Genomic DNA, 25,705 nt, shown 5'->3' with positions numbered 1-25,705 from the left:
ATTAAATAATGCAAAACAGAAGAATAAAAAATTTGGAAATGTATATTGGTGACAACACTGTGCCCAAAAACTATCAACTAAGTTTTATAATGTGAAATTCATATTTTAATTTTATTTATTACTGGTAATTCAGTTTCGCTGCATGTGCCAATTTTTTTTTTAGTGTGTACAAATACTCTGGGGTTGTTTTCAGCAACTGCCCTGTGCTATCAATGAAGAAGTGTAATTAGTGACATTTAAAATAACCAAATTGGTTGCAAACAGGCAGTTCATGACTGTAATTTTAGCTATGAAGATTTTTAGTGTTTGCTTACAATAGATGCATAGGTTCTGACCTTAAAAGAGAAACAACTTGAACTTTAATCGTACACAAATTTGTTAGTCCTGCATGCCAGCTTGATTGATATTACATATCTGTCATCAGTTGATTGACTTTAATTGACTTCTTTGTATTTAATATTCATGCATTTTAAAATACATTAGAAGAATAATTGTGACAGACAGTGGAAATTATACTTCTCATGCATCAACAAAAGTTTTTTGCATCGCACTGATCTTTCTCCCATTTGTTAAGTAAAATTTAAGACCCTCTCGCTGTAAATGTTTATGAACCCCATCACTCGTGAGTTATTAAGGGAGAGGTGTAATATGAAATGATTAGTGTAGCTAATCCGTAATTAATTCCTTTTTACTGTTTTTATTTTTTCAGGGCAGATCTGACTGTAGATGATCTAGACAGAGTAAATGAATCTCTCAATGCAGACCACATAAAGCAGTATGTTTGCAGCAGTTCGTTTCTTTCTGTTTTTGTTGATTTTGTTATGCAAATGCAGAATAATACCCAATTTATAAAATTTATAAAATTAAATAATTAAGTAAAACTCATCTGTAATCAGAAATACTTCCTGATTACAATTAATAAATCCTTAAATTAAAAAAAAAGTTTAAGTTAAAACTTAAACTGTAATTTAATTTTTTATTTAAGTGAAATAATAGAGCCATTGAGTGGAATATTGGAAAAAAGAATATTTGTTTAATTGAAAAATCTTTGTGCTCTTTTAAAAAAAATTTAAATGATTTGTGCACCTAAGGACATAATTATTATATATAAAATATGAGATAACTCAGGTTGAAGAATATTTACAATGTTATAAAATTTTATTCTAAAAATAATAAAAAAGCTAATTTATTATCTTCTCAAATGAAATTCAGGCATCATAAATGCAATAAGAATTTAAAAAAGGTATTTTATTGACTGAGGATTAAGAACTGAAAATTATCGGGGTGGGAATCCCCCCCCCCATTTAAAAAAAAAAGAGGAGAATAATGGTCTGAATATAGGAGGAATATATTAAAGATTTAAATGCATGGCTTGAAAATATAATGCATGATAGTTAGCATTCAGTTAATTTTTATGCATAGTTATTTTCAAACTTAGAGTGAATCCTGCAATATTGCATTCTGGAATAGACCCTGAACTGTTTACATTGTCAAGAACATGTAACTGACATTGCCCCAGTCAGAAGATCACAAGGAAATTAAAAGAGCATGGAAATCTTTAATTATTGCTTCTCACACAAAATTCTTGGAGTATTATGTGACTTGTCGCTCAAAACGTAAAGAAATACTTGATATGGTTAATGTAGCTATTTATTGGATATGCAAAAGGCAAAGAAAATTCATTGTATGGCCCCATTTTATTACACATCCTTTGTTGGAGCAACCAGTTTGTCTTAAATATGTCTTTAGTAAGACACTTGGTCCAGTTTTGCACATTTTTTCCATTTATGTAAAGAGTCAGTAAAAGTAACAAATAAGTCCTTATGACATTTTATACTATAATTTTAATAATCTGTTTTCTTAGCTTAGAAACAATTACTAACTTTATTTTTTTGAAACACACATTTCCCCAATGCCAATAGAAGAAAAAAAACAGTTCAGTATATCCTTTACCAACAAAAATATGCAATAGTACATGCTATACTTATTTCATTGTCATCAAAGGTAAGTCCTGAGTACCGCTTATATTCACTTTAAAAGCCTTTGCTCAAGACTGACCTAGATGATGGAAGATAGTTGCAGCCATATGTCCCAGAAGGGACGAAGAGAACTAACTGATTATAAGTCGAGTCCAACTACAAACTGCACAGACCAAGATGTGCTGTTGCATAAAACACTGACAGATTTGGGTCTATGCAGTTTGTTCAGAGCAATCAGTAGAAGAAACAACATTGACCCTGATCTGCTGGCACATTATGCAATGTCACTTGCAGTTGGACTCGACTCACAAGCAAGAATATATGCTATGTATATACATAAACAGTCAAACTAAATTAGTCTGCATTAGTCTAAATGCTTCAGAGCAGTTAGTATTGACAAGGTTTTCAGCACAAAATGCATGTCAGAGACTGAAAACTGTAAAAGACTGATACAAAATAGAAAACATTTCTTAAACATCATTACATGTAAACATTTCATCCACTGTAATGTTTTGCATGTAATGACGTTTACAGGCATGCTTTGCTTCATTTGCAGTGGTCCAGTAGTTTATCAATACATGTGTGAAAAAGCTTTACTTTGATGTAAGTTCATGTCCAAAAATTGCAAAAAGGAAACAGCATTAAATCAGCTATTAAAATCAGGTAATCTAATATGCATAGATTAATCAGGTAATCTAATATGCATAGATTAATTAGGTAATTTTATATGCATAGATTAATCAGGTAATCTGATATGCATAGATTAATCAGGTAATCTAATATGCATGGGTTATTTAGGAAAATCTAAATATGCATGGGTTACTCAGATAATCTAATATGCATGGGTTACTCAGGTAATCTAATATGCTTGGGTTACTCAGGTAATCTAATATGCATGGGTTACTCAGGTAATCTAATATGCATGGGTTAATCAGGTAATCTAATATGCATGTGTTACTCAGGTAATCTAATATGCACGGGTTAATCAGGTAATCTTAATATGCATGGGTTAATCAGGTAATCTAATATGCATGGGTTAATCAGGTAATCTAATATGCATGGGTTAATCAGGTAGTCTAATATGCATGGGTTAATCAGGTAGTCTAATATGCATGGGTTAATCAGGTAATCTAATATGCATGGGTTAATCAGGTAATCTAATATGCATGGGTTAATCAGGTAATCTAATATGCATGGGTTAATCAGGTAATCTAATATGCATGGGTTAATCAGGTAATCTAATATGCATGGGTTAATCAGGTAATCTAATATGCATGGGTTAATCAGGTAGTCTAATATGCATGGGTTAATCAGGTAATCTTAATATGCATGGGTTAATCAGGTAATCTAATATGCATGGGTTAATCAGGTAATCTAATATGCATGGGTTAATCAGGTAGTCTAATATGCATGGGTTAATCAGGTAATCTAATATGCATGGGTTAATCAGGTAATCTAATATGCATGGGTTAATCAGGTAGTCTAATATGCATGGGTTAATCAGGTAGTCTAATATGCATGGGTTAATCAGGTAATCTAATATGCATGGGTTAATCAGGTAGTCTAATATGCATGGGTTAATCAGGTAATCTAATATGCATGGGTTAATCAGGTAATCTTAATATGCACGGGTTAATCAGGTAGTCTAATATGCATGGGTTAATCAGGTAATCTTAATATGCACGGGTTAATCAGGTAGTCTAATATGCATGGGTTAATCAGGTAATCTAATATGCATGGGTTAATCAGGTAGTCTAATATGCATGGGTTAATCAGGTAATCTAATATGCATGGGTTAATCAGGTAATCTTAATATGCACGGGTTAATCAGGTAATCTAATATGCATGGGTTAATCAGGTAATCTAATATGCATGGGTTAATCAGGTAGTCTAATATGCATGGGTTAATCAGGTAATCTAATATGCATGGGTTAATCAGGTAGTCTAATATGCATGGGTTAATCAGGTAATCTAATATGCATGGGTTAATCAGGTAATCTTAATATGCATGGGTTAATCAGGTAGTCTAATATGCATGGGTTAATCAGGTAGTCTAATATGCATGGGTTAATCAGGTAATCTAATATGCATGGGTTAATCAGGTAGTCTAATATGCATGGGTTAATCAGGTAATCTAATATGCATGGGTTAATCAGGTAATCTTAATTGGGTTATTCAGTTTCTGAATAATAATGTTAAAAAGGTTTAAGTTCAAAAAGTGAACAAAGCATGAAAATCTTATCAGTCCCCAATTTCACCAGCATGCCCAAAGATTGATCAAATTTGGGTCAGACTTTAATTTTAACCAATCAGATTGCTTAATTAAGGACTGAAGCTTAAGTCTAGAATTTAGTATTATGGGTGAAATTATTCTATGTTATTTACATACTCATATAATCATGACAATGACATTTAATTCATCTTCTTCAAATAGTTTTTCTTTAATTAGTCCAAAATTAGTGACACTTACAGAAAAGCAGTGAAACAATATGTCCCCACTGCCTATCATAGTGGGAGCATATATATATATATATATATATATATATATATATATATATATATATATATATATATATATAATAAAATAAAAAATAAACAACACCAATATGTAGAATGTGTGACCGGTATCCCCTTAATGGTTCATCAGACTAAATTCAAACAATATATATAAACTGCAGAAACTCCAGAATGTGAGATATTTAACAAGTTTGAGTAGTTTGAAGGTCATATTAAAAACTAGTCTGTGTACTTTCCAGGGTTCTGGCAGACATCTTTCACCTCGATGATTACAAAGAAAATCTGAAGACAGGGATTGTGATGGATTTGTATTACTACACACTGCAGTTTGCCCGTGACAACGCCTTCTCTAAAGAACAGACCTCTACATTTTTCTCTATCATAAAGAAAACACATGATGTGTGCATAGGTAGTACAAGGGTTGATAGGTGCCATTTGTACACAGTAAATTCCATGTATAATGAAATCATACATAACAAAATGCGGCCAAGGTGGGTATGTGAGAAAGTTTGCCAGTAGCTTCTCGAGGGTCAGTGGTTCTTTCTGGGTTTTCCTGGGTTCTTCTTCCACCATTAAGACTGGCTGCCATGTATAGCCTATCGTGTGCTGAAAAATGGTGTTAAACCCTACAACAACAACAACAGCATAACAAAATGTTATAAATAAGAAAATACATTGCAAGGTCCCTTCCAGAGTTTCATATTTTAATTGTTACCCTTGGTTATAATGAAATTTGGAAACTATTGAGCTGTTTTTGGTCAAGATTTGAAGGATTATTTATTGTGACATTTTCTTGACAATTGCATTTTGAATGGCTTCCTTTGCAGCCACAGCCAAAGCAACCATGTGCATCATGTATTTTCAGTATCCCATCCAAAACTACTGAGCTTAATTGATCAAACTTGATGGGAATGTTATTTGGGGTGTGTTGTACCAGAGCCATTTTTTATTAGCTTTAACTGTTCTGCCAAGGTTGACCATTTAGATGTCTCCCAAACAACTGTCTGGTTTCCTTATAAATTTGATGAAAAATGCCTTTCAACCAAAATGACCTTGCCAGTTGGTTTTTACAATGGCTCATAGACTAGTATTAATCAGTGAGAGACTGCAAGCCTCTTGTTGTGGTATGACAGTATATCAGCTGTATCATTTCCAAGAGATGTGTTTGTCTGTTGCTAACCTATTGTTGTGGTATAACAGCATATGGGCCATCCATTTAGTAAGTATGCATGGAGGGTGGAGGGGGGGTTAACCCAGATGCATACACTTGCGTATGGGGGGGTCAACTGATAATGTACGTACGCATAGGAAACGGTGTGTGTGTGTGAAATCTCGATAATAATTTGTCTAATACATAACCTGTATGGTTGTATTGCTTCCAAGAGATGTGCTTGCCTGTTGCAAGCCTCTTGTTTTGGTATGACAGCATAGCTGTTGTATTGCTTCCAAGAGTTGTGTTTGTCTGTTGTAAAGCTCTTGTTGTGGTATGACATCATATCAGTTGTATTGAATCAAAGAGATTTGGTTGTCTGTTTCCTCAAAGATAGGATTTACAGTAATACACACAGATGTAATCTTATTGTATGCATATCATTTGAAAGACTAAATATGATAAGAGGTCTTTTTGTGTCACACCTTGGAAATGCTACAAAATATTCCCTTTAGCCTTGAAATTAATATAAAATTTGTGAGAGATTACAGTGCCTCATTCACATTTATAATGATAAATAGTGTTCTGCCTGTCAGAATGGGATGTTAAATAGCAATTTCCTGTGCAGGAAGAGTCACACCCTGTGTGGGTAAAAGACCTCTCTTATGGCATTTAAAATAGCGGGTGCCTGTTGCCACCACAGAGGTTCTCCCCACATTCCAGTATGTGCATTAGCACACTGGTTCATAATACTGAGGAATAGACCCCCCCATTTGGGAAACCCAACCAATGGATATTGTGATGATACACTAAATGTGAACCCCCAAAATGTGTGCTTGACAAATTAAGTAGGGACATATATTCATATATTCAGACATTAGTTAAAATAGTCCCATTTATAGGGAAATGCAAATTTTACTTTGAAACATGTTGTTAATATAATAGCTGAGGCCATCCATTGTAATGATGTTTAGAGAAGTCATACAGATGTTTCATGATATAGGTGAAGTCACTTTAAATTGGGGTACATTATATATAGAAAGTATGATTAAAATAGTATAACTGAATCCTTGACCATACCCGTGTTAAATCAGGGACAGTATCCTGATGAGGCACTTTATAATTAGAGACCACTATAATCCTTGTAATCATGACGGGTTGTATTGTAAAGTATAACCAGTAGCATGGAGAAAACCTGCGACTGAAGTCACATGTAGTTGATAAGAAAGGAAGTGTACCTGGGAAGTATTGGTGGTATCATGAACACTGATCTAGAAATTTTAATCTCTAGCAAAAAATGGAAATAATATGTTGCTGTAGGATTGGGATATTTCTCTGTAAAAGAATAAAAATTGAAATAAATCAAAATAAAATTGAAGGCCACAGCAGTGATAGAGCTATAATTTGCCATCAAAAGTATTGGCATGTTTCTTTGTAATGACATTTCTTGTCATAAAGTGGAGACCAGAGCAGGTTTTCATTGTATTAATTAATAAGCAGTATTTAGCATCATGTTTCCTTCCAGTTCAAATTAAACTATATAGTTTTCTGTATTATATTTAAATTACCTTTATTTGAGGTTCATAAATCAATCCCCACCCTTGTTTGAGCCACTGTGAAAACCTCATTTAACCAGGCACCATATAATTTCATCAGGATCCCAACAATCCCATCATTGAACCAGTCGAATAAAGAAATCCAGCCAGAATATCAGCATCCCAAAGGGATTCCGACTATACCATCTTCAGTTAATGATGGGATTTCGTTTATCACAGTGAAATGAGTGGGATCCTAGTTGTAGATGCAGGATTTTATGTACATAAAAACTGTTCATATTTTTTTAAAATTTTGTTTCAGACACGGTTGTTCATTTTACAGTACAGAAGTGGTGTTGAGCTACTTTTCAATTATATAAAGAAACAAGGTTCCTTGTAAATATTCATTTTTTTCTTCTTTGCGATGCCAGTTCTTTTTTCAAGTTTGATCCAATCCAGAGGCCCAAAATCCTGTCATTATCTTTTTTTCCAATTGGGAAAACCAACCAGGATGTCACTTGAATATGCAAAGATTCTGTAACTTTTCCTTAGCTAGATTCTAGTGAGATCACTGCAGATCCTGAACAAACATTCTGTTGGAAGGATCAACTCAGATCACTTATCCAATCCAAGATTCCTTGTATCCTTCATAATCTGTTTCCCTTCTCTTTATATATCATCAAATTATCATCGAAGGTCAACACCTGAGGCATAAGGAGTGCTTGCCAGTTGTTTAAAACTTGTGTACACTAGATCTAAGATAAACAAAGTTTCCATATAACATGTTCATTTCATCATGAAACACAAATTTATTTTATTCATTCTATTTTGTTGTAGGCTGGTGCAGAATATAGAATGTTTTTCTCCCATTTCAGAAACTCCTTTTGGGAATGTTGATCAGACATTTAACTATTTCAAGGAGCTGGTACTATGCCATGCTGTTAATGTGAGTATCAACTAATTCACTATGAACCAGTAACCTCTTGCAGGCCTTTTCATTTTGGAGGCATCTTTCCTATATTCAGTACATAATTCCATCATCTTTTACATTACACAGGATATGGGTGGGTTCACTCATTGACCATTTTACATTATACAGATTATGGGCAGATTTACTGCATGACCATTTTATGTTATACAGGATATGGGTAGGTTTACTACATGACCATTTGACATTATAATTGAATGGGCAGATTTACTTCATATCCATTTTACATTATACAGGTTATGGGCAGATTTACTACATGACCATTTTATGTTATACAGGATATAGGAGGTTTACTGCAAGACCATTTTACATTATGCAGCAGTGGTTCCCAACCCCCAGGTTGCAGCCCAAATCAGGGTCGCAAAGACATTCTGGAGGCTTGCCAAGGTTTTGTTTGGAGGGTGAAAAAACTTATACAAATGTAGAAATGGGGTCATGAGGCACAGAATTAATATTTTTTGGGGTCGTGGCCCAAAACGTTTGGGAAGCACTGTTATATAGGATATGGGCAGGTTCACTAGATGACCAAATTACATTATATGGGATATGGGCAGGTTTTTGAGATCCAGTATTTTTAGATTCAATTCCCTATCAAATACCTTCAACATTGAAGAATATGATCACAGACATGTTACTAGTATATGTTTATGTATGTTAGATGTGTCTTGAATGAAAATCTGCACGAAAATCAATCATGGGCTGATAAGATTGTGAATTTTAACTCAGACAAAACTAAATCTATGATTATTTCTTCAACAGTATGATCTGGTATTTCAGTGACAACTCTTTAAGAACAACGTTAATATCAAGACCTTCACTTCCCACAAGTAAATAGGTTTAACTCCTGAAAATTCTAAATTGATGTTTATGTACATGTATTCAGGAAGTAACATTAATAGTATAGAAAAGGATTAATATTCTGTAGAGTAAATAGGAAATCATAAGAAATTGTTTATTTTACTTTGATATGACCTCTTTTGGAATATGGAGGTATACAGTATTCCCTAAATATAATGCTGTCCATGGGAGCTATACAGTATACCTTATAATGAAATACAAGATACAGTATTCCCTCATTATAATTCTGTCCCTCTGAGTCATACATTATACCACCACATAGTGAGACCATTTTATAATGAAGTACATGATACATACAATTTTAGTACAACTTTGTTTAAAGGGTCCATGACCATACCTGCCTTATAAAAGGAATGGTGATATAATGAAGGAACTTATAGTGAGGGAGCACTGTGATTTGGGACTATTGATGTCAGTATGAAAAAGATGAAATTGAAAATGTACAAGCCAATACAGGAGGATTAACTGTGGAATGGCTTAGTCCACTTAAAATTGTTGAAACAAACTTTACAGTGAGAAAAACTCCAGCAGACAGTATAACATACAATGTTGGCCAGTGTCAGAATGTACCATGGCATAGCTCTAAACTACTTGCAAGCCTTGGTCCATTCAAGTATCCTACAGGTAAGCTGTAGACCAGAGGTTTTCTGTATACATACCAACAGTGATATGCAAGCTCCATTCAGGTGGTCTGTGGAAAGGTGTACAATAGTTTGTTAATGGTATAATCAGCTTGATAATATTAAGTGCTGACCCTCAGCAATGCTAAAAGGGCCCATGAAAAAAAGTTTGAGAACCACTGAATGCCATAGACAACTCTGTGATGGTAAAAACACCATTTGCCAGGACCAACATATATCGAAACTCTCTTTTCTTTTAAAACCATCAACCAACAGAGATCAGGAATAACCATTTGTTTACTTCTTCAAAACATTTTAACAGAGGCTCAGTAAAGGTATCAGCACATTACTGCCAGGGAGAGATCCCTGCCCAGACCATGCATGCTAGACTGAGGCTAGGTTGAAACTCACTTAACATTGAAATTTGTATTAATCATTTATTACCAGACATTACTGCATGCATATTTAAACTCAGGTCTGTGATTGGTCTCATTGTGACAGTGGCCTTTTGGTAAGGAACAGCCATGAATAGAAACCCAGAGAGTGTTGCTTTTGTATAATCTCCACCACCCGTTTGTCAATGAGCAAATATTTTCTCCTGCCAAATAGGTATTATTGGCAATAGGTATTATTGCCACCAGACTTGGACTAAAGATGCATCCTATGATGAATATGTGTTGCTTACCAGAGCTAGATTTCTGTGACCTGATTTCCAGGATATATTAAAACTGCTTAAAAATTGTGACATCCTTCCTGTCAGGGTTGTAACTCTTATTTATTTAAACATATTCACATAAAACTTGCACTGTGTGGTTACATTAGAATGATGTTACACTCAAAAACTGGGTTACTGCACCTTTCTTTCCAGAATTAATGAACAATTGCAAAGAATTGGTATCTACGCTATAATGCTAACACATTTTGTAACCAGACTTTTACTGCGAGTGTAGTTTAGGATAGGCATGTTTAAGACCAAAATTGGGTTACTATAGCTTACTTTTCAGGATGTGTTCCAAAATTGAAATAAAAACAATGTGTCCATCCTCCCTATCAGAACTACATGATTTAGTCCACTACATTTGTTGAAGTTAAACTTACTTTTTCATGTATCTTGGGATGGAATGGTTATGTGTTGCACACCAACATTTTGTCACTATGTCTTACTGTTTAGAACAGAAAAGTACAGAGAACTATTATTGGCTTAAATTTCATTACCTCTTCACATATTGCCATAAAATTTACGCTCAGAATGCGTAATAGAATTAAAAGATTATTACTCATATCCAGAATTTTGAAACACTACCAATAGATGGTGTAGGTGCTCAAATTATAACAACCTTTTGACCTGTTACTTCCAAATGTGCATGTAAAGTATATAGGAATCATTTGTCACACACCAAAACTGGGTTGTTGTGACACACAATCTTTATTTAATTGGACACTCCCAAACATACTGACTGGTGTCACAGAAATGGAGGTTGTCTTATAAGCTCCTACTCGTTAACAACTCTAGTTTTATGAGAAAGAGATCAAAATAGCCAGGTGAGGTGCAATTGCATCTGTGCAGTTTCATCAAATTTAGTTTGAAAAAGCTAGAAAAGAAAACAACTGAACAGCACAACATGCTGGCACCTCTATTGAGTCCAAGCTGTCTAGATTCTTTTGGTTACAGAATTCCCTTCATATATCAGACAACTGAGTCTAGGTTCCTTTGCTAACACAATTTCCTTCAAATATGAATATGTTTAATATGATGACAATAATTTAAAAAAGTATTTTATTTTAAAACCGATTTAAGTGGGAATTCCCTTCATGATGTAGATTTTGTGCAGATTTTGATGTCATTTCGCACCTTGTCTCTAAATGTCTTGCATGCTATATAATTTTCAAGAAATGAAAAGTGGAATATTGTTCAGAACTTAATAAATTCTTCATTCTCTCTAAGGAGTTTTAGGTTTGTCTCAGGAGCTCAATAAAATGCGTAGAGAGAAAAAGTCAGGCTTTCTATTGATATGACTATAACCCTCACTGGTCATGGGGTTTATTAACAGACAGGAAACATATGTGATAAACCTAAAACAAAACAATGAATACTTAATATACAATACTACAAATGAGACAGATATGATACACAACCTGTACGACGGTATCTCAGTGTGTCAGCTCTCTAACATATAAATAATATGTTACCAGACATGAAGACTCAAAATATACAAATGGTACATTTCTCTCAAATTATAAGTATCACTATATCAGGAGTAGAATGAGTAAAGTGTTGTCCATTCAAAGCTATGAGAAGTGTCAGGGGCGTTTGTTAGTTGGCAGAGAATCAACATTTGCAGCCCTTCCTGTGCTTCATGCACTGTGATCGAACACTCACTCATTCATGACAGACACACATGGGACATATATATATATATTATATAAAAAATGACGTATGTTTTGTTTTTCTTAACTAAAGTTTGTCCTGATCTTGATACATTCTTGACAACTAATGGATCTGATACTATTTATTTTACTTAACATAAGCTGATAACATGTAACAAATTTATATTGGAGTCTTGTATCTTATTTATGTCAGAAACAATATTTTGTCTTGTACTATACAATCTTTATAATTAAGACAAAAAGTTATCTCTTTGTAAGGTCTTATGTGCCGTCTTCACTGATGATATTAAACTTAGTTGAATATATATTGATGTCAGCCCTGATTCCATCTTTACCATCAAATAAATAGACAGAAGGCTCTTCCTATAATTATATTGGTTTTCACAAGAGAGAGAACATTTTGAGATGACCCATATGATCCCATTACACAAGAAATGGATTGCATTTACTATCGCTTGATATTAAGGGCACATCAGATCTGTTTTATTAACAAATTAACCCCAGGAGGTTTTTGTCATTTTCGCCTGAAATTCGAGTAGGAAACACATTTTGAAAGCTATTTCTGAATAAATCCTAATAAATCAACTTCCAGGTGATTTTCCAATAACGTAATGCCTAGTTGTGTTAGAAACATCATTTTTCATTGGCTGTTTGGCTTGCACATGAGCAGAAGGGTAAAAGTTGGAGTTCTTTTTCTTTCTTTCCTTTTTTTTTTTTGCTTAACAGACCCATTATTTTCGTATTGAGACCACTCTTTATTCCGAATGCCCATCTTATCCTACTTTTTTATAAGGTTCATCTGTCTGTTTGCAGTTGATATCCAGACACAAAATCAGATTCCAACCACCGGCGAATTTTGGGTGGAATTTTTTTTGGATCCCTCTGTATTTTGTAGTGCAACTAGAACTTCCCGATTTTTTGTATCATTGTACAGCTACATCTGGCTACCTTTCTATAATACAACCAACTTTAGTGTATCATACATGACCTTGACGCTACAGAGCTTGGCAGTAGGCTACTACCTCCTGCCACGTAAACTTGTCACCAGGGGTTAATGTGTTAATAGGAAAATACATTACTTTATATTAAAGCTACTTTATCCAATGGATAACAGCAAAAAATAGTCTTTTATTATCACAGAAATCAATGTAACAACATCAACATACACTCTCAGACCTACCTACCATTTAAGTCCGTGATTACTATTTTGATGTGTTTTGCAACCATTTTATGCCTAGTCAAGCTCTATTTTTCAGTGAGGAAACCTGTGTATACCTTCTTGAAAAATTATTTCAACTGTTTTACATTGAACACAAGTCTTACTTAACTATATTTTGACATTTTAAATCAAACAGAAAAAAACAAATGCAAAGTAATATTTATGATTTTTTTTTAGAGTCAAATGGCTCCGAGTTGTCTAAAATAATATTGCATGGGACAAGTTATCCTTCAAGTGATGTATAGTTGTCACACAGTTTGTTTGCGATGTTCATGATCTGAAGTGTCCTGTTTCCTAAGGTTCTAGAAGTTACTTAAGATGGACTTAAGAATAACTGGAGCAACTTGTTCATTTATTTTCCAGCGGCCACCTCACAGTATTGAGCTGTTCACAGCAGACCATGTGCGAATGATTAAAGAGTACACAGTTAATACCTACTTCCGCCATTTTAAAATGTACAAGTATGCCTTTACACCACTGGTAGGTGCTTAAAAATAAATCAAGAAATGATTCAAATCATTTCTAAAAATTTAATTGTTTTCTTATCTAATTAAATACCACTACTGACTTCCTCCATCCAGTTCATATTCAATAGATGAAAACTCTAGCAAAAAATGTCAAACTTAATTGTTAGAATAATAAGCCCTTGTTTCGCACACTTTTCGACTCGTCACATTGAGATTTAATATTGCCTTGCTTACAATACTTCAACAGATTGGAAATTGCTGTCCAAAAGAACAAGATAGAAAGGATAAATAAGTAAAATTATACACTTAGAAATTTTTGTTCTTGACAAAAAAAAGTTGAGGAATTTGTCAGATTTGAAAAAGTTATCCAATTTACTTCAATGATAAAACAATACCTGATCTATATTCACTTATAAGTCCAGCTGCAAGCATAAACCGTGATCAACTGTCACATAATGTGCTGGGAGATAAGGGCCTGTTTATATTAATTACTCCTAACAAACTGCATGGACCCAGATCTGCCAACACATTATGCGATGGCAGATCTGGTTCTGAACAGTTCACACTTGACTCGACTTGTAAGTTTTCAGGAAAATCCAAACTGTAATGATTGTGTTTCATTCATTTATGCCAGCTATACATTAAGTGAACATTTCATTGTTTCCAGCCAAGCAGTAAAACTGTTAAAACATTTCAGTTTGAGAAAGAAATTTGTTTAAGTATTTAGAGAAATTGGGTTCTGTTGATTGTACTTATACTTTTTTTCTCATTCTGCTGCCCCTGTGTTATGTCAGCCCCATACCTCATTTTTAGGCTTCAAAAGTGTCTTCATCTCCTGCATTTCTGTGCAGTTGTTTTTGATTTTGGGTGGTGGATTTGGGGTCCACAGGATGGGGGGCCAGAAGGAACAATATGTGTAAAATATCTCTTTTTAAAATAATGTTAAAATAAGATTGTGATTATAAATTAGGATTGAGTGTTTGGAAAGTATAACTTGTTTCTTTAGGTATCCATAAATTGTAAAAAACAGATCATCTTGAGTGGCTTAAAAATGGTTATAGGAAAGTTGATACAATTAACTTCCAAAGCAAGTTAATGGAGGAAAAAGTACAAATTTGACAAAATACTTATATGGATCGAAAAATGACACAAGTGTATATCTTTGTGTCTCTGAGATTCTTCATTGCAGAAGGGTTTACATTTTCTAACAATAGTTAATGTGCAGAATTAACTCTGACATAAAACTGTTTGATTATAATAATTACAAGATGAAGAAAAAGAGATTGACTATAATAAACTTAATTATATTAAGGTAAATTAATTAAAATGCTCTGTACTTTACTGGGGTCTTACAGAAAATGAAATAGGTAAAATATTTCCAGATATCTAAATACATGTAAATAATAACAAATGTATACTTTGCAGGTGCGGTTGGATCTGACTTTAAGTTATGTTGGCATCCCTGAAACACCTCCCCCTTCAGAGGGTAAATATTTTTACATTTTTTAAATATTTTGTATGTACTTCGTTTTGTTTCCCCTTATGCATGAGGTAAAGGTTATACATTATATTGAAATGCTGCTCTTCATTAATTGTTTCCCATCTATGCATGAAAACAGTTTCACACAATAAAAAGTTATCAGAAGCCATGAATCTAAATTTGCTATAAGTTAAAAACAAGAACTTTAATTTAAGAAACATGTTATCAGTTCCTGAGATTAGCTATTGATATACCAAAGGGCATAACCTCATTAGGCATAACCAGGGGAGAGACCAAAATGGTAGGAATGGAACTGGAAGTATAGGATATTTTATATTCCAGATAGGGTGTAAAATGCAAAACAAGAGCTTGTTAGGAGACAGCATATTTTGCCTGTACATCAATAGTTAATTTTTCATTATAAAGGTTTAGCATAATTATACCCTGATAAAAGTATGGTTTGCCTTTTGGGGCATAATTAACTAGGCATTTTTATATTGGAATCTCAGCAAACTGAACAAGTAGATGAATTGGGTTATATGAAAAAAGCAGTCTAATTGGTGATTACACGTGTACTATACTCATCATGAACAACACACACACATACAGTGTTGACTGTAGGACATAAATTACTGAATCCCAAATAAATTTAACAACCCCCACCTTTAAAGTAAGCAAGTATTTGAAAATCACATGCAAATGATTTTCTTTAAGCCTAGTGAAACCAGTAACCATAAGTAATATTAAATAGCTCGATCTGCCTGATCTCAATATCAACTGCCATAATGAAGCACTTAAAAGTTACATTTTATTGAAGGAGCAATGAGATGCTTTCATTGATTATCTAATTATTAAAAGCATTTTATTAACTGCGCTTGGCAAGATTGTACAATGACAGAAATGTAGGTTTTGGTATTTGGTGGCAATCACAATGTTACATGTGAAAACAAAACTGTCAATATCACATAAAAGAGAAGAAGAAAAAACCGTAAACTCTGTCAGTTGTCTTTTTTGCATGGTCGCTGCAGGGAAGTATGCAATAACAAAGGTCAGGGTTAATAAAGACAGAGTAATGAAAAATGAGAATTTGGATTGGATTATTATTTTAAGGAAAGTATTAAAACCTTCTAAGGAATGGTATGGTTTTACTTATTAAAAAAAGAACGCATAAAGAGAGGATCTGAATCACAGAGATAATATTAAGATCAAAGCAAAGAAAAGAAAGTTGAGAAATATATTACACCTTAAAATAACTTTTTGGGATACCACCCATCTGGATACTTCACTTGCAACATTACTTGTATCCCTGCAGAAATCTATTGTAAAGTTATTGAATTTAAATGAATGAATCAAAACAAAATTTACTTTCATTTCTGTGTTACTTTATGGTGATACACTTAATGATTTAAAAATAAAATTTATGCACTTTTAGGGAAGTTTTATTAAAAATATCTATATGGGGTAAGCATGAAAAAGCAAACTATCCAGTGGGGAGAAATGAACCATTTACCAGAATGAATTTAAGTATATGTACATCCACTATTCTTTGAAACATACTTTCAGACCTGAAAATAAACTAAATAAAAATAGACTAAAACTTTTCATTTAGTGGAATTTAAAAAGAGTTTGTGCATTGCAGTTACTGAAATAAATATAGAAGATACAAGGCAACAGCTTTTAGCTCACTTTAAGCAAGGTGAGCTTATGGCATGACCCTGTTTCCATCCACATTTGCTATTTTTGACTTCTTAAAAAAATCCTGGGCCAATTTGAATCAGATTTAGCACGATCATTCCATTCAACATGCTGTACCAAAATAATTCTCACTATGGTTCCCCTTGATTTCATCTGGCTTCCATATCTACCTTATGGTCTGTTCTTTACTTCCTCTTCAGAACAACTGTGAGCCATTTGTGGTCAATCTTAGCACAAATGTTTGTTAGGACATGCTCTATAAAATATCCCAAGTAACAGTGTGGATTCCAATAACAATCATTTGGAACAAAATTTCAACTTCGTCTACAAAATAGCTCAGCCAGTTTACATCAAGCTTGTTAGAAATGTTTGTTAGGGCATGTTCTATCAAAACTGTTTGGGGTGGCTTCCCTAGCAACAATGTAATTTCCTTAGCAATCATATGCAAAAACTGTTTTGAACATCTGTATTTGTATTGATACACTGTGAATCTGTATCACTTATATTAGTCTTCATTGTAATAAACTGTCAACCTGTCAATAGTTTGTCTGTACTGTGATATACTGTCAACCTGTATCTGTGGTTTCAGTCTATATTGTGATACACTGTCAACCTGTATCTGTGGTTTCAGTCTATATTGTGATACACTGACAAGCTTATCAGTAGCTCCAGTCTGTATTGTGATATACTGACAACCTTATCAGTAGCTCCAGTCTGTATTGTGATACACTGACAAGCTTATCAGTAGCTCCAGTCTGTATTGTGATATACTGACAACCTTATCAGTAGCTCCAGTCTGTATTGTGATACACTGACAAGCTTATCAGTAGCTCCAGTCTGTATTGTGATATACTGACAACCTTATCAGTAGCTCCAGTCTGTATTGTGATACACTGACAAGCTTATCAGTAGCTCCAGTCTGTATTGTGATATACTGACAACCATATCAGTAGCTCCAGTCTGTAATGTGATACGTCAACCTGTATTAGTAGTTTCCATTTGTATTGTGATACACTGTGAACCTGTATCTATAGTTTCAGTCTGTATTGTGATAAATTGTCAACCTCCATCATTATCTTCAGTCTGTATTGTGATATACTGTAACAGAGAAAACATTGCAGTTTATTGACATTCAGATGTTGAACAACCATATGGGATACGTCATTTCCAGATGATTCTCATGTTATGAAATGCTACTCTGAGAACAAAATCTCAGTTGATGCAGCAATGACTGTTTTTTTTTTTTTTTTATAGGGACCATAATGTTGAAAGCTATTGACTTATTGGTTGAGAGAATTAAAATAGTGCTACAGTTGCATTAAGAGAACTAACAGTGTTAGTGATTTTGCACATGTGAAGAAAAATTTCAATAAGTCTGACAGTTTTTATTGGTTAATTTATAGTAATGAATGATAGAAATGCCAGATTGCACTTTCAATGTCAATAAGTCTAACAGTTTTATTGGTTAAATTATAGTAATGAATGATAGAAATGCCAGATTGCACTTTCATAAAGTCTCTCAATTTGGAGTAAATCTCAGCCATAATTATGCATGTTGATTATTTGTAAACCGCATTAGGATAAATGCATTAGACTAATCTGTTGAAAAAAAAGCTGGTTATTTTGAGGCTTCAAATTAAGATACTGACATTAAATTTAGCTTAATTACAATGTTACAAATAGGCAGAAGTTTGAGTTGAGTACATTCTCATGTTGAAGTTTTATAAAAGCAGAGGAGTCATTTTTGAAGCACTAATGATATAAATCAAAGTACTAATGGTACTAAAGTAATACAAATAAATATATTAATCCTTTATTACTTACCATCTTTAAAATAGTCATGAAAGTTTACTGCCACCATGTATTTCATTAGTACGTGAATATATGATTATTACATAGTAATGTTTATTGTCATTATGCTATAGCAAAAAAAACTACAAGACCAACACATGCTGGAGATCCATTGGGTGATCACTTGGATGACACTGACGATTTATGGGATGATCTAGGTGATAATAAGCACAAAAGCGAGGATTTTGTCATATTTTCTTTTTTTAATCTAGCACATGTGATGGGAATTCCAAGCTTGTCATTTTCTTTAAACTCTGCTTTTAATCATGTGTGGTGGGATTTTGTAAGTTGTACTAGTGGGATTTCAGATCTTTTTTTTGTAGCACATTGGATTGTGAGGTTAAATATTTCTAGAGTATATGGTCTTTGTATACTTAACTTTTTCTGTTTCCATTTAGCACTTTTCAAGTGAATATTTTCTTTTTTTTTCTTCGTTTACATGTTATAATATAAATTATGATATCATAATCTTTTATTTTTTATTCTCTTTTATTTCTGATTTAAAAGAATTAACTAAAACATGATTACATGTAGTGAGAAAGATATTTCACATCGTTATAAAACAGATTTAAGAATCATTATTGTGTATAAAAGTGGTTAGCTTACATGCCAACCTTTTTGGCGAGGAAAAAGTGTAATCCAAGTGGACAAAAAGAGTAATCCGCATATAACATAATAAAAATTCAATGAGCATTTGTACAAAATGATTTATTTATCCCTCTGGAATTTTAACATCAATTACTGCTTCAAGTTTTCATATTGAACACTTTGAGCTTTAAAAAGCAGCCAACTCATATTACATTTCAAAACACTTTGTACCAGCTGAGATTATGAATGTTTTGCACACCAGTAAAGCACTAAGTGCTGGGTTAGAGAGCCTGGATCTGAATTCAGTTTTATTTTTGTGAAAAATACTGAACAATCTCTCAGTCAGGATTAGAATGGTAAAGAACCAATATTCCTATCATAATCTGACAAAGAAGAGGAAATTTATATCTTACAGTTATTGGGTCTTTTACCTGGGAAATGAGATGAAAAAATCAACTCTGTCCGTATGAAGTACATTGTCAGGTAGAGTGGAGTACCAACTTGATACTTCAGGAGTTCTAATTTATCAGCAGCTTCTCCTGCAACATGGTGCATCATATGACAGAGACAACCTGATATGTACAATGATTAAGACATTTTCCAAAATATAGAATGCAACTCATTTATGAATTCCAGTCATGACTGATGCAGTATCAGCTTAAAACCCCATACAATTATGCCAAGTTAAGTTTATTCAAAGTATTATCAAGCAAATAAATAAAATATTTTCTCCAGTGGAATCTACTGTTAATTCTGATAATGAAAGAAGAGCACTCTGACTTTGCCGTTTTCGTTGTCAAAGTCTCTTACACAGACTGGTACAACTTGTTGTCACAATCACTACTCCTGTCTGTTGCAGTACTAAACGGCCCAATTTTTATGGCTTCTGCAATTTTAAGTGAAGTATCTTCTGCTAAATACCTAACAATATTAGATGATTTTGTTCTTGCACATGCATATTTTCTACAATTTTGGAATCAGGAAACATCTGTCTGAACAAAGGACCAATGTAGTGTTCTACTGCTGGAGGTTGTCTGTGTTTTGTTAAGAACTCTGTAGATGACGCATCTGCATTTATAAAATTTGTGTCCACAATTTAGTTCTGCTGCATAAAAAGAAGTTACCTCAGTACTGGAGTTAGTAAATGAGCTAATTCAAGGTTTCTTGTTTTACCACCATAACCAATATTAAAATCCTTTCCATGCAGCCTGCAAGGGGCATGAAGATCCCTAGAATAGAACGCTATATTGTGTAATTCATGTATTCATCTCTGAATCAGTTTTTCGTTTATTCCTAATCCATCTGTGAAATTATTTGAAAATATTTTTGCTCTAACATGCATTGACTAAAATAAATGACTTGACTTTTAGCGCCAAATAACTACAGACTGGTTCTGTTCTGAATTAAAACAAAGAATCTGTGAGCAAAGATTAAAAGTTAGAAAACCAGTATATTCTCTCCTAAGCCATACAGCTGCTATAAATAGAAGCCGAGTTCAAAAGTTGAAAGTAGAAACCAGCATGTTTCTTGAAGTAGGGCAAATGCTATAAATAGAACATAATACTGTTAGTAAAGTGCATGCAAGTCTTCAGACAAGCATACTCTTATGTTGTAGTTACATAGAAGCTGTCTTTTCTAGAATACGGTCTGTGGGATTAATGGGATGTTAGTAAAAATGAGAAAACAAATTATTAATTTGTTTGGAGGGGGATATATCTAAAACGCATAATTCTTAATACAGTAACGCACAATTTGGTGAATAAAAGCATAATGATTATGCCAAAAGCGTAATGGATGGCATATATAGGTTAGGCATAAAAGAGTTGCTCTTATCTATATGGACACATACTGACATATCCTAAACTTTTCTTTACAAGAGATTGGAAAGAAATACAAGTACATAGTATGTCACTAAGACATAAAATGATCAATGCTAAGTCCCGCCATTTGGCCATGTATGACAGTTCTTATACCATAAAGCATCATTTTCTTGTCAAATGACCCAAATCTTATATTATTATTATTCAATTTTTTAGCATTGAAAAACCCAGAGTTCTGCTAAGGTACTATTTGTACATCTTCGCTGATAATCTGAAAAGTGTCAATATCTTCTTCATCATCTAATTATGATTTACTCCAGACTCATACTTTTGCTTAATTCTGACAGTGTTCAATATTTAAATAATGGATAGTTTTCTTTTTATTTATTACATACATTTGAAAAACAACAAAAGTAGTAGCAACAAAGAAATTACATAATTTGATATTTCAATCAGTTATTTCTTTACTTATTTTTTCTTATTACATATACTAGCTACTGTCCATTTGTTTCAAAAAGACACTAATTTTATTAATTTCTGTTGAAGCCATAAGTGTGAAAGTTATAATTTGTTTTAATTGAGAAATTTCTTGTTTTATATGAAAGTAGTCAGAACTGAATTTGTAAATTCATCATGATGTGGTTTATTTGTGACATATTTATGGCAGTGACTTAATTCACTATGGGATTGTTAATTTAATTTAAAGGGTCTATAGTAAATTTTTAAATACTAGTAGATTAGTATTGGAGTCAAATTCAGACAATAGATTTGACATCTTATCTCTAATATTCCATTTTAAAAAAAATAAAAATCTTTTGGTTATTGTTAAGAAGTATGTGTCTATATATAAATTTATTCTGTAATGTTCTTTCATAGTTTATTTAAGCAATGTACATCATATTTATTTTATGAAGAAATGATCATGCTCTGACATCTGGTACTTATTACATTTTTGAAAATAACATTCACTGTATAAATTTCTGGATTTACAGTATTGTGTGTTTGCTAATGTTGAAATTAAATTTTTACTTGACTAATGTTTGTGGATACATATTGATACACCTTTGCTAGCCAAGGGTCAGTTAGTTCCACATCAACTCTTGACAGTGTAAATAGCTGAAACAATGTCTACCACTCTGCTGATGCAGCTGAATGAAACAGATCCAATCATATCGTTGATTGCAGTTACCTACTAAGATGGTTTGAAATAATCATAGCAGCTTTGGTAGACAATGATATATGCTGCATGCAGATTTCTCATTTTTCAAGCATTCACATGCATTTTCATTTTGAGTCAGTGCATGTGGACATCAGCAAAGTCACTATATTGAACACGTAATAGATAATGTAGCAAACTTGGTCATTTGATTTTGATTGCAATGTGAAGCAACTCTTTCATTTGCAAAGATGGCACTAGTTCAAAACACTGTTTGGCTAGCTTCATATGCCAAGGAATGATGTGGATCTGTGACACTTTGAGTAGAATCTGATCTATCAATGAATTATGTAATAGCAAATCAAGATCTGTACTGTTTGCTTGAAATCATAGAACAAAACAAGATCTGTCAGTGATTTATGCGATGGCAGATCAGGATCTGTGTTGTTTGCTTGAAATCAGAACAAAACAAGATCTGTCAGTGATTTATGTGATGGCAGAATAGTGAATAAGATGTCAGTGTAATGTGATTGCAGATCAGGATCTGTGTTGTTTGCTTGAAATTGTAGATACAACAGAGTAGAACCAGAACTTTAAGTGAATTATCTGATGACAGATCAACATCTGTACCATTTGTTTTCAATTATAGAGCACATGATCTGTCACTTATGTGATGGCAGATCAGGATCTTTGCTGTTTGCTTGAAATAAATGAACAGCAGATTAAGATCTGTCAGTGAATTGTGTGATGGCAGATCAGGATCTGTTTTGTTTACTTGAAATCATATAGAAGAGTAGAATCAGATCTGTTACTTATGTGATGGCAAATCAGGATCTGTGCTTTTTCCTTTAAATCATACAGAATGGTATAATCAGGTCTGCTAGTGAATTGTGTGATGGCAGATTAAAATCGATGCTTCTTGCTTGAAATCATAGATATTACAGAATCTCATCAGTGGTTTAATTGTGAAGTCATGCCAGGATATGCACTATTTACTTAAAGTCAGATTGAATGGAGTAGAATCAGATTGGCTGGTGAATAATGTGATGGCAGATCAGGATCTGTGTTGTTTGCTTGAAATAATAGATAAAACCAAGTAGAATCTGACTGGCCATTGAATTATGTGAGAGCAGATCACTATCTGTGCTGTTCATAATTGGGCTTAATAAAATTTACCAGATTTGTAATAAAATGTATATGCATAATAATTATAAACAAGAAATTTTTAAAGAATTTCAAATAATATTCTTCTATCGTTAATTGAATTTCTCCTTTCATTTTCTACTATATTTTCTGCATTTATCCATTGAAGTATTCAGCTGTTGGTTTTTACCACAATGAGACCAGGTATACTTTGTTCCTTGTAGTGAAAGTTGTTGGTCATAAAGTATTATCCTTCTCAATCCATTCATCCATTTAGTTAAACTTTGACTCTTAGTTTTTAGGCATGTTGGTAGAGCATACTGTGTTCCACAAACACATTGCTAGTTTTTTTTTGTAAATTGTGCAGGTTTGAAATATATGAATTATAAATTACTTTATTTCACTTTAATACAAGTTAACATACTGTTGCAATGTTTTCAGTTGAACTACCAAGTGAAGAAGGTCAGTTAGCTTTTAGAATCATGTGATCTATCTCAGCATTTCATTTCTTTAGTTGCTGTTGCTACCAGGGTCACCACACCTGCCAATTTTTCCACAAATTGTTGACTTTTTAAACTTATCAGATTTGCACATTTTTCTCTGCATTTTCAAACTTTTGGAATATATTTACATTTTATGGAATTTTCTGAACATGTTTGGTCAATAAATTTGAAAAATTAATATATTGTGGTTAGATAGGAATTGTAAGTAGATTGTATTATTAAAGTACAAAGTCATACAGATATATTACAAGTGAAGTTTTGAGAGAATTGGACTCTGGCTTTCATACTTGTCCTTAAAACAAAAAATGGATTTTGCACATAGCTAAGTTTTGGAGCTGTTTGACTTTGCAATTTTGCAGATTTCTTCAATGAAAGTTTGAAAATTTTTTCAAAATGAATGTCTTGTAGTCACCCTGTGTAATTCAGTTCAAGCTGTCATTTTTATGCACACACTATAGTATTGCATCCTTAGTACCTTTCTGCTTTTAAGTCTATTTTTTACACTTGTACCTTATAAATGTAACACATTACAGCTATTCAGAATCAATTTCACATCAAAATCAAACCATTACTAACACAGTGCTACTTATAGCACAGCAATGACTGCACCGTTATATCTGACACAAAGGCAAATCTCAGAAATGTAGGCAGTCTCACTCCATCTGTGTCATGTCTGACTCAAGTCCCAATAACTTGTTAAGTATACTTGTAATTCAATTAAATAAAAATATGTGAACAAGTACATTTAACAAGTCTCCTTTTAATTAATTAATGTTCGTGAGAGATCAAACTTCACACTTTTTAATAAATTGCAAATCGATATGGCAATATATCTTGGGTAAATATGGATTTGTACAGTGTAAATTTGATGCCATTATCATCTGTACTTTTCATTCACTGTACCCCACATTCCATCAACACATGTGAAATATGCATAAATTACAAAATAAGATAGGGGTACAACCTCCAGATTCATGTCTGTACAAAATTAAAATGACCTTTTTAGTGTTTCATCAAATATGCTCAAAATTCATCATGTGATAATTTGGTTGCTATACAGTAGAAATATAGAGTTATAAAAAAATATTGAAAAATGTATATCAATTTCATACCTAATACAGCCAATTTCTCCACTAAACCCAGATAAATGTTTAATATTAAGTGACATAACTGCTGGAAATCACGAAGAAACTTCAAAAAGATTTATGAAAAAAAAAATAACAAGTGGCAGGTTTTAGACGTAAACTACTTGAAATTAAGAAATTTCCAGCATACGACAAAACTCATTGATCAAATGTTTTTAATTTTTTCTAGATATATAATTTTTTTAATTAAAGATTTTCAGGTAGCTGATGTAATGCAGAACATACCAATGTGTCATGCTGTTTTAGCTTCATTATGGTTCATGCTATTTCTGCTTGCGTGCAGACCGTTAGCTAATGATTTTAACTGCTGTTTAAACTCAGCTTACCGTTTCTAGCATAGATCCTTTTTTAATACCATTTATTTATTTAAATAGGAGAGAAAGTATTCCATACTGGTGGTTGTTTCATGAGGCAAAGTTATGATAAATTTTTTTTTCTTGATTTGATTTTTTTTCTCACAACTTTGTAAAAAAATTTCATTGGTGTTGCTATCGAAGTACGTTCTTTACTTTCATTTAATTTACACTTATGTTACAAATACAACTTGATTATTATTCAACATAATCAAAATATGACTCAATAACACTTTCACATCTTACTTGT

General features: G+C 32.9%; 1 protein-coding gene across 4 annotated transcripts in view; it reads left to right on the top strand.

Annotated features, from left to right (window-relative positions):
* LOC149775322 (cilia- and flagella-associated protein 119-like) overlaps positions 1-25,705 on the top strand; it is a 35,058-nt gene that overhangs the window by 7,003 nt on the left and 2,350 nt on the right. Inside the window, exons 3-9 of one of the 4 annotated variants that reach the window (XM_089944169.1) lie at positions 710-775; positions 4,736-4,905; positions 8,057-8,127; positions 13,618-13,734; positions 15,147-15,207; positions 18,822-18,905; positions 23,896-23,916. In XM_089944169.1, the coding sequence (XP_089800295.1) occupies positions 710-775; positions 4,736-4,905; positions 8,057-8,127; positions 13,618-13,734; positions 15,147-15,207; positions 18,822-18,905; positions 23,896-23,916 (590 nt within the window). The remainder of the gene's footprint in view (positions 1-709; positions 776-4,735; positions 4,906-8,056; positions 8,128-13,617; positions 13,735-15,146; positions 15,208-18,821; positions 18,906-23,895; positions 23,917-25,705) is intronic. The other 3 variants (XM_089944171.1, XM_089944170.1, XM_089944172.1) reach the window with 3 other exon arrangements.

Source organism: Sinohyriopsis cumingii, chromosome 19, assembly GCF_028554795.1.
Source record: "Sinohyriopsis cumingii isolate HCF-2022 chromosome 19, ASM2855479v2, whole genome shotgun sequence".
Lineage (NCBI taxonomy): Eukaryota > Metazoa > Mollusca > Bivalvia > Unionida > Unionidae > Sinohyriopsis > Sinohyriopsis cumingii.
The sequence above is the reverse complement of the archived record's forward strand: the minus strand, read 5'-3'. Positions and strand labels throughout refer to the sequence as shown.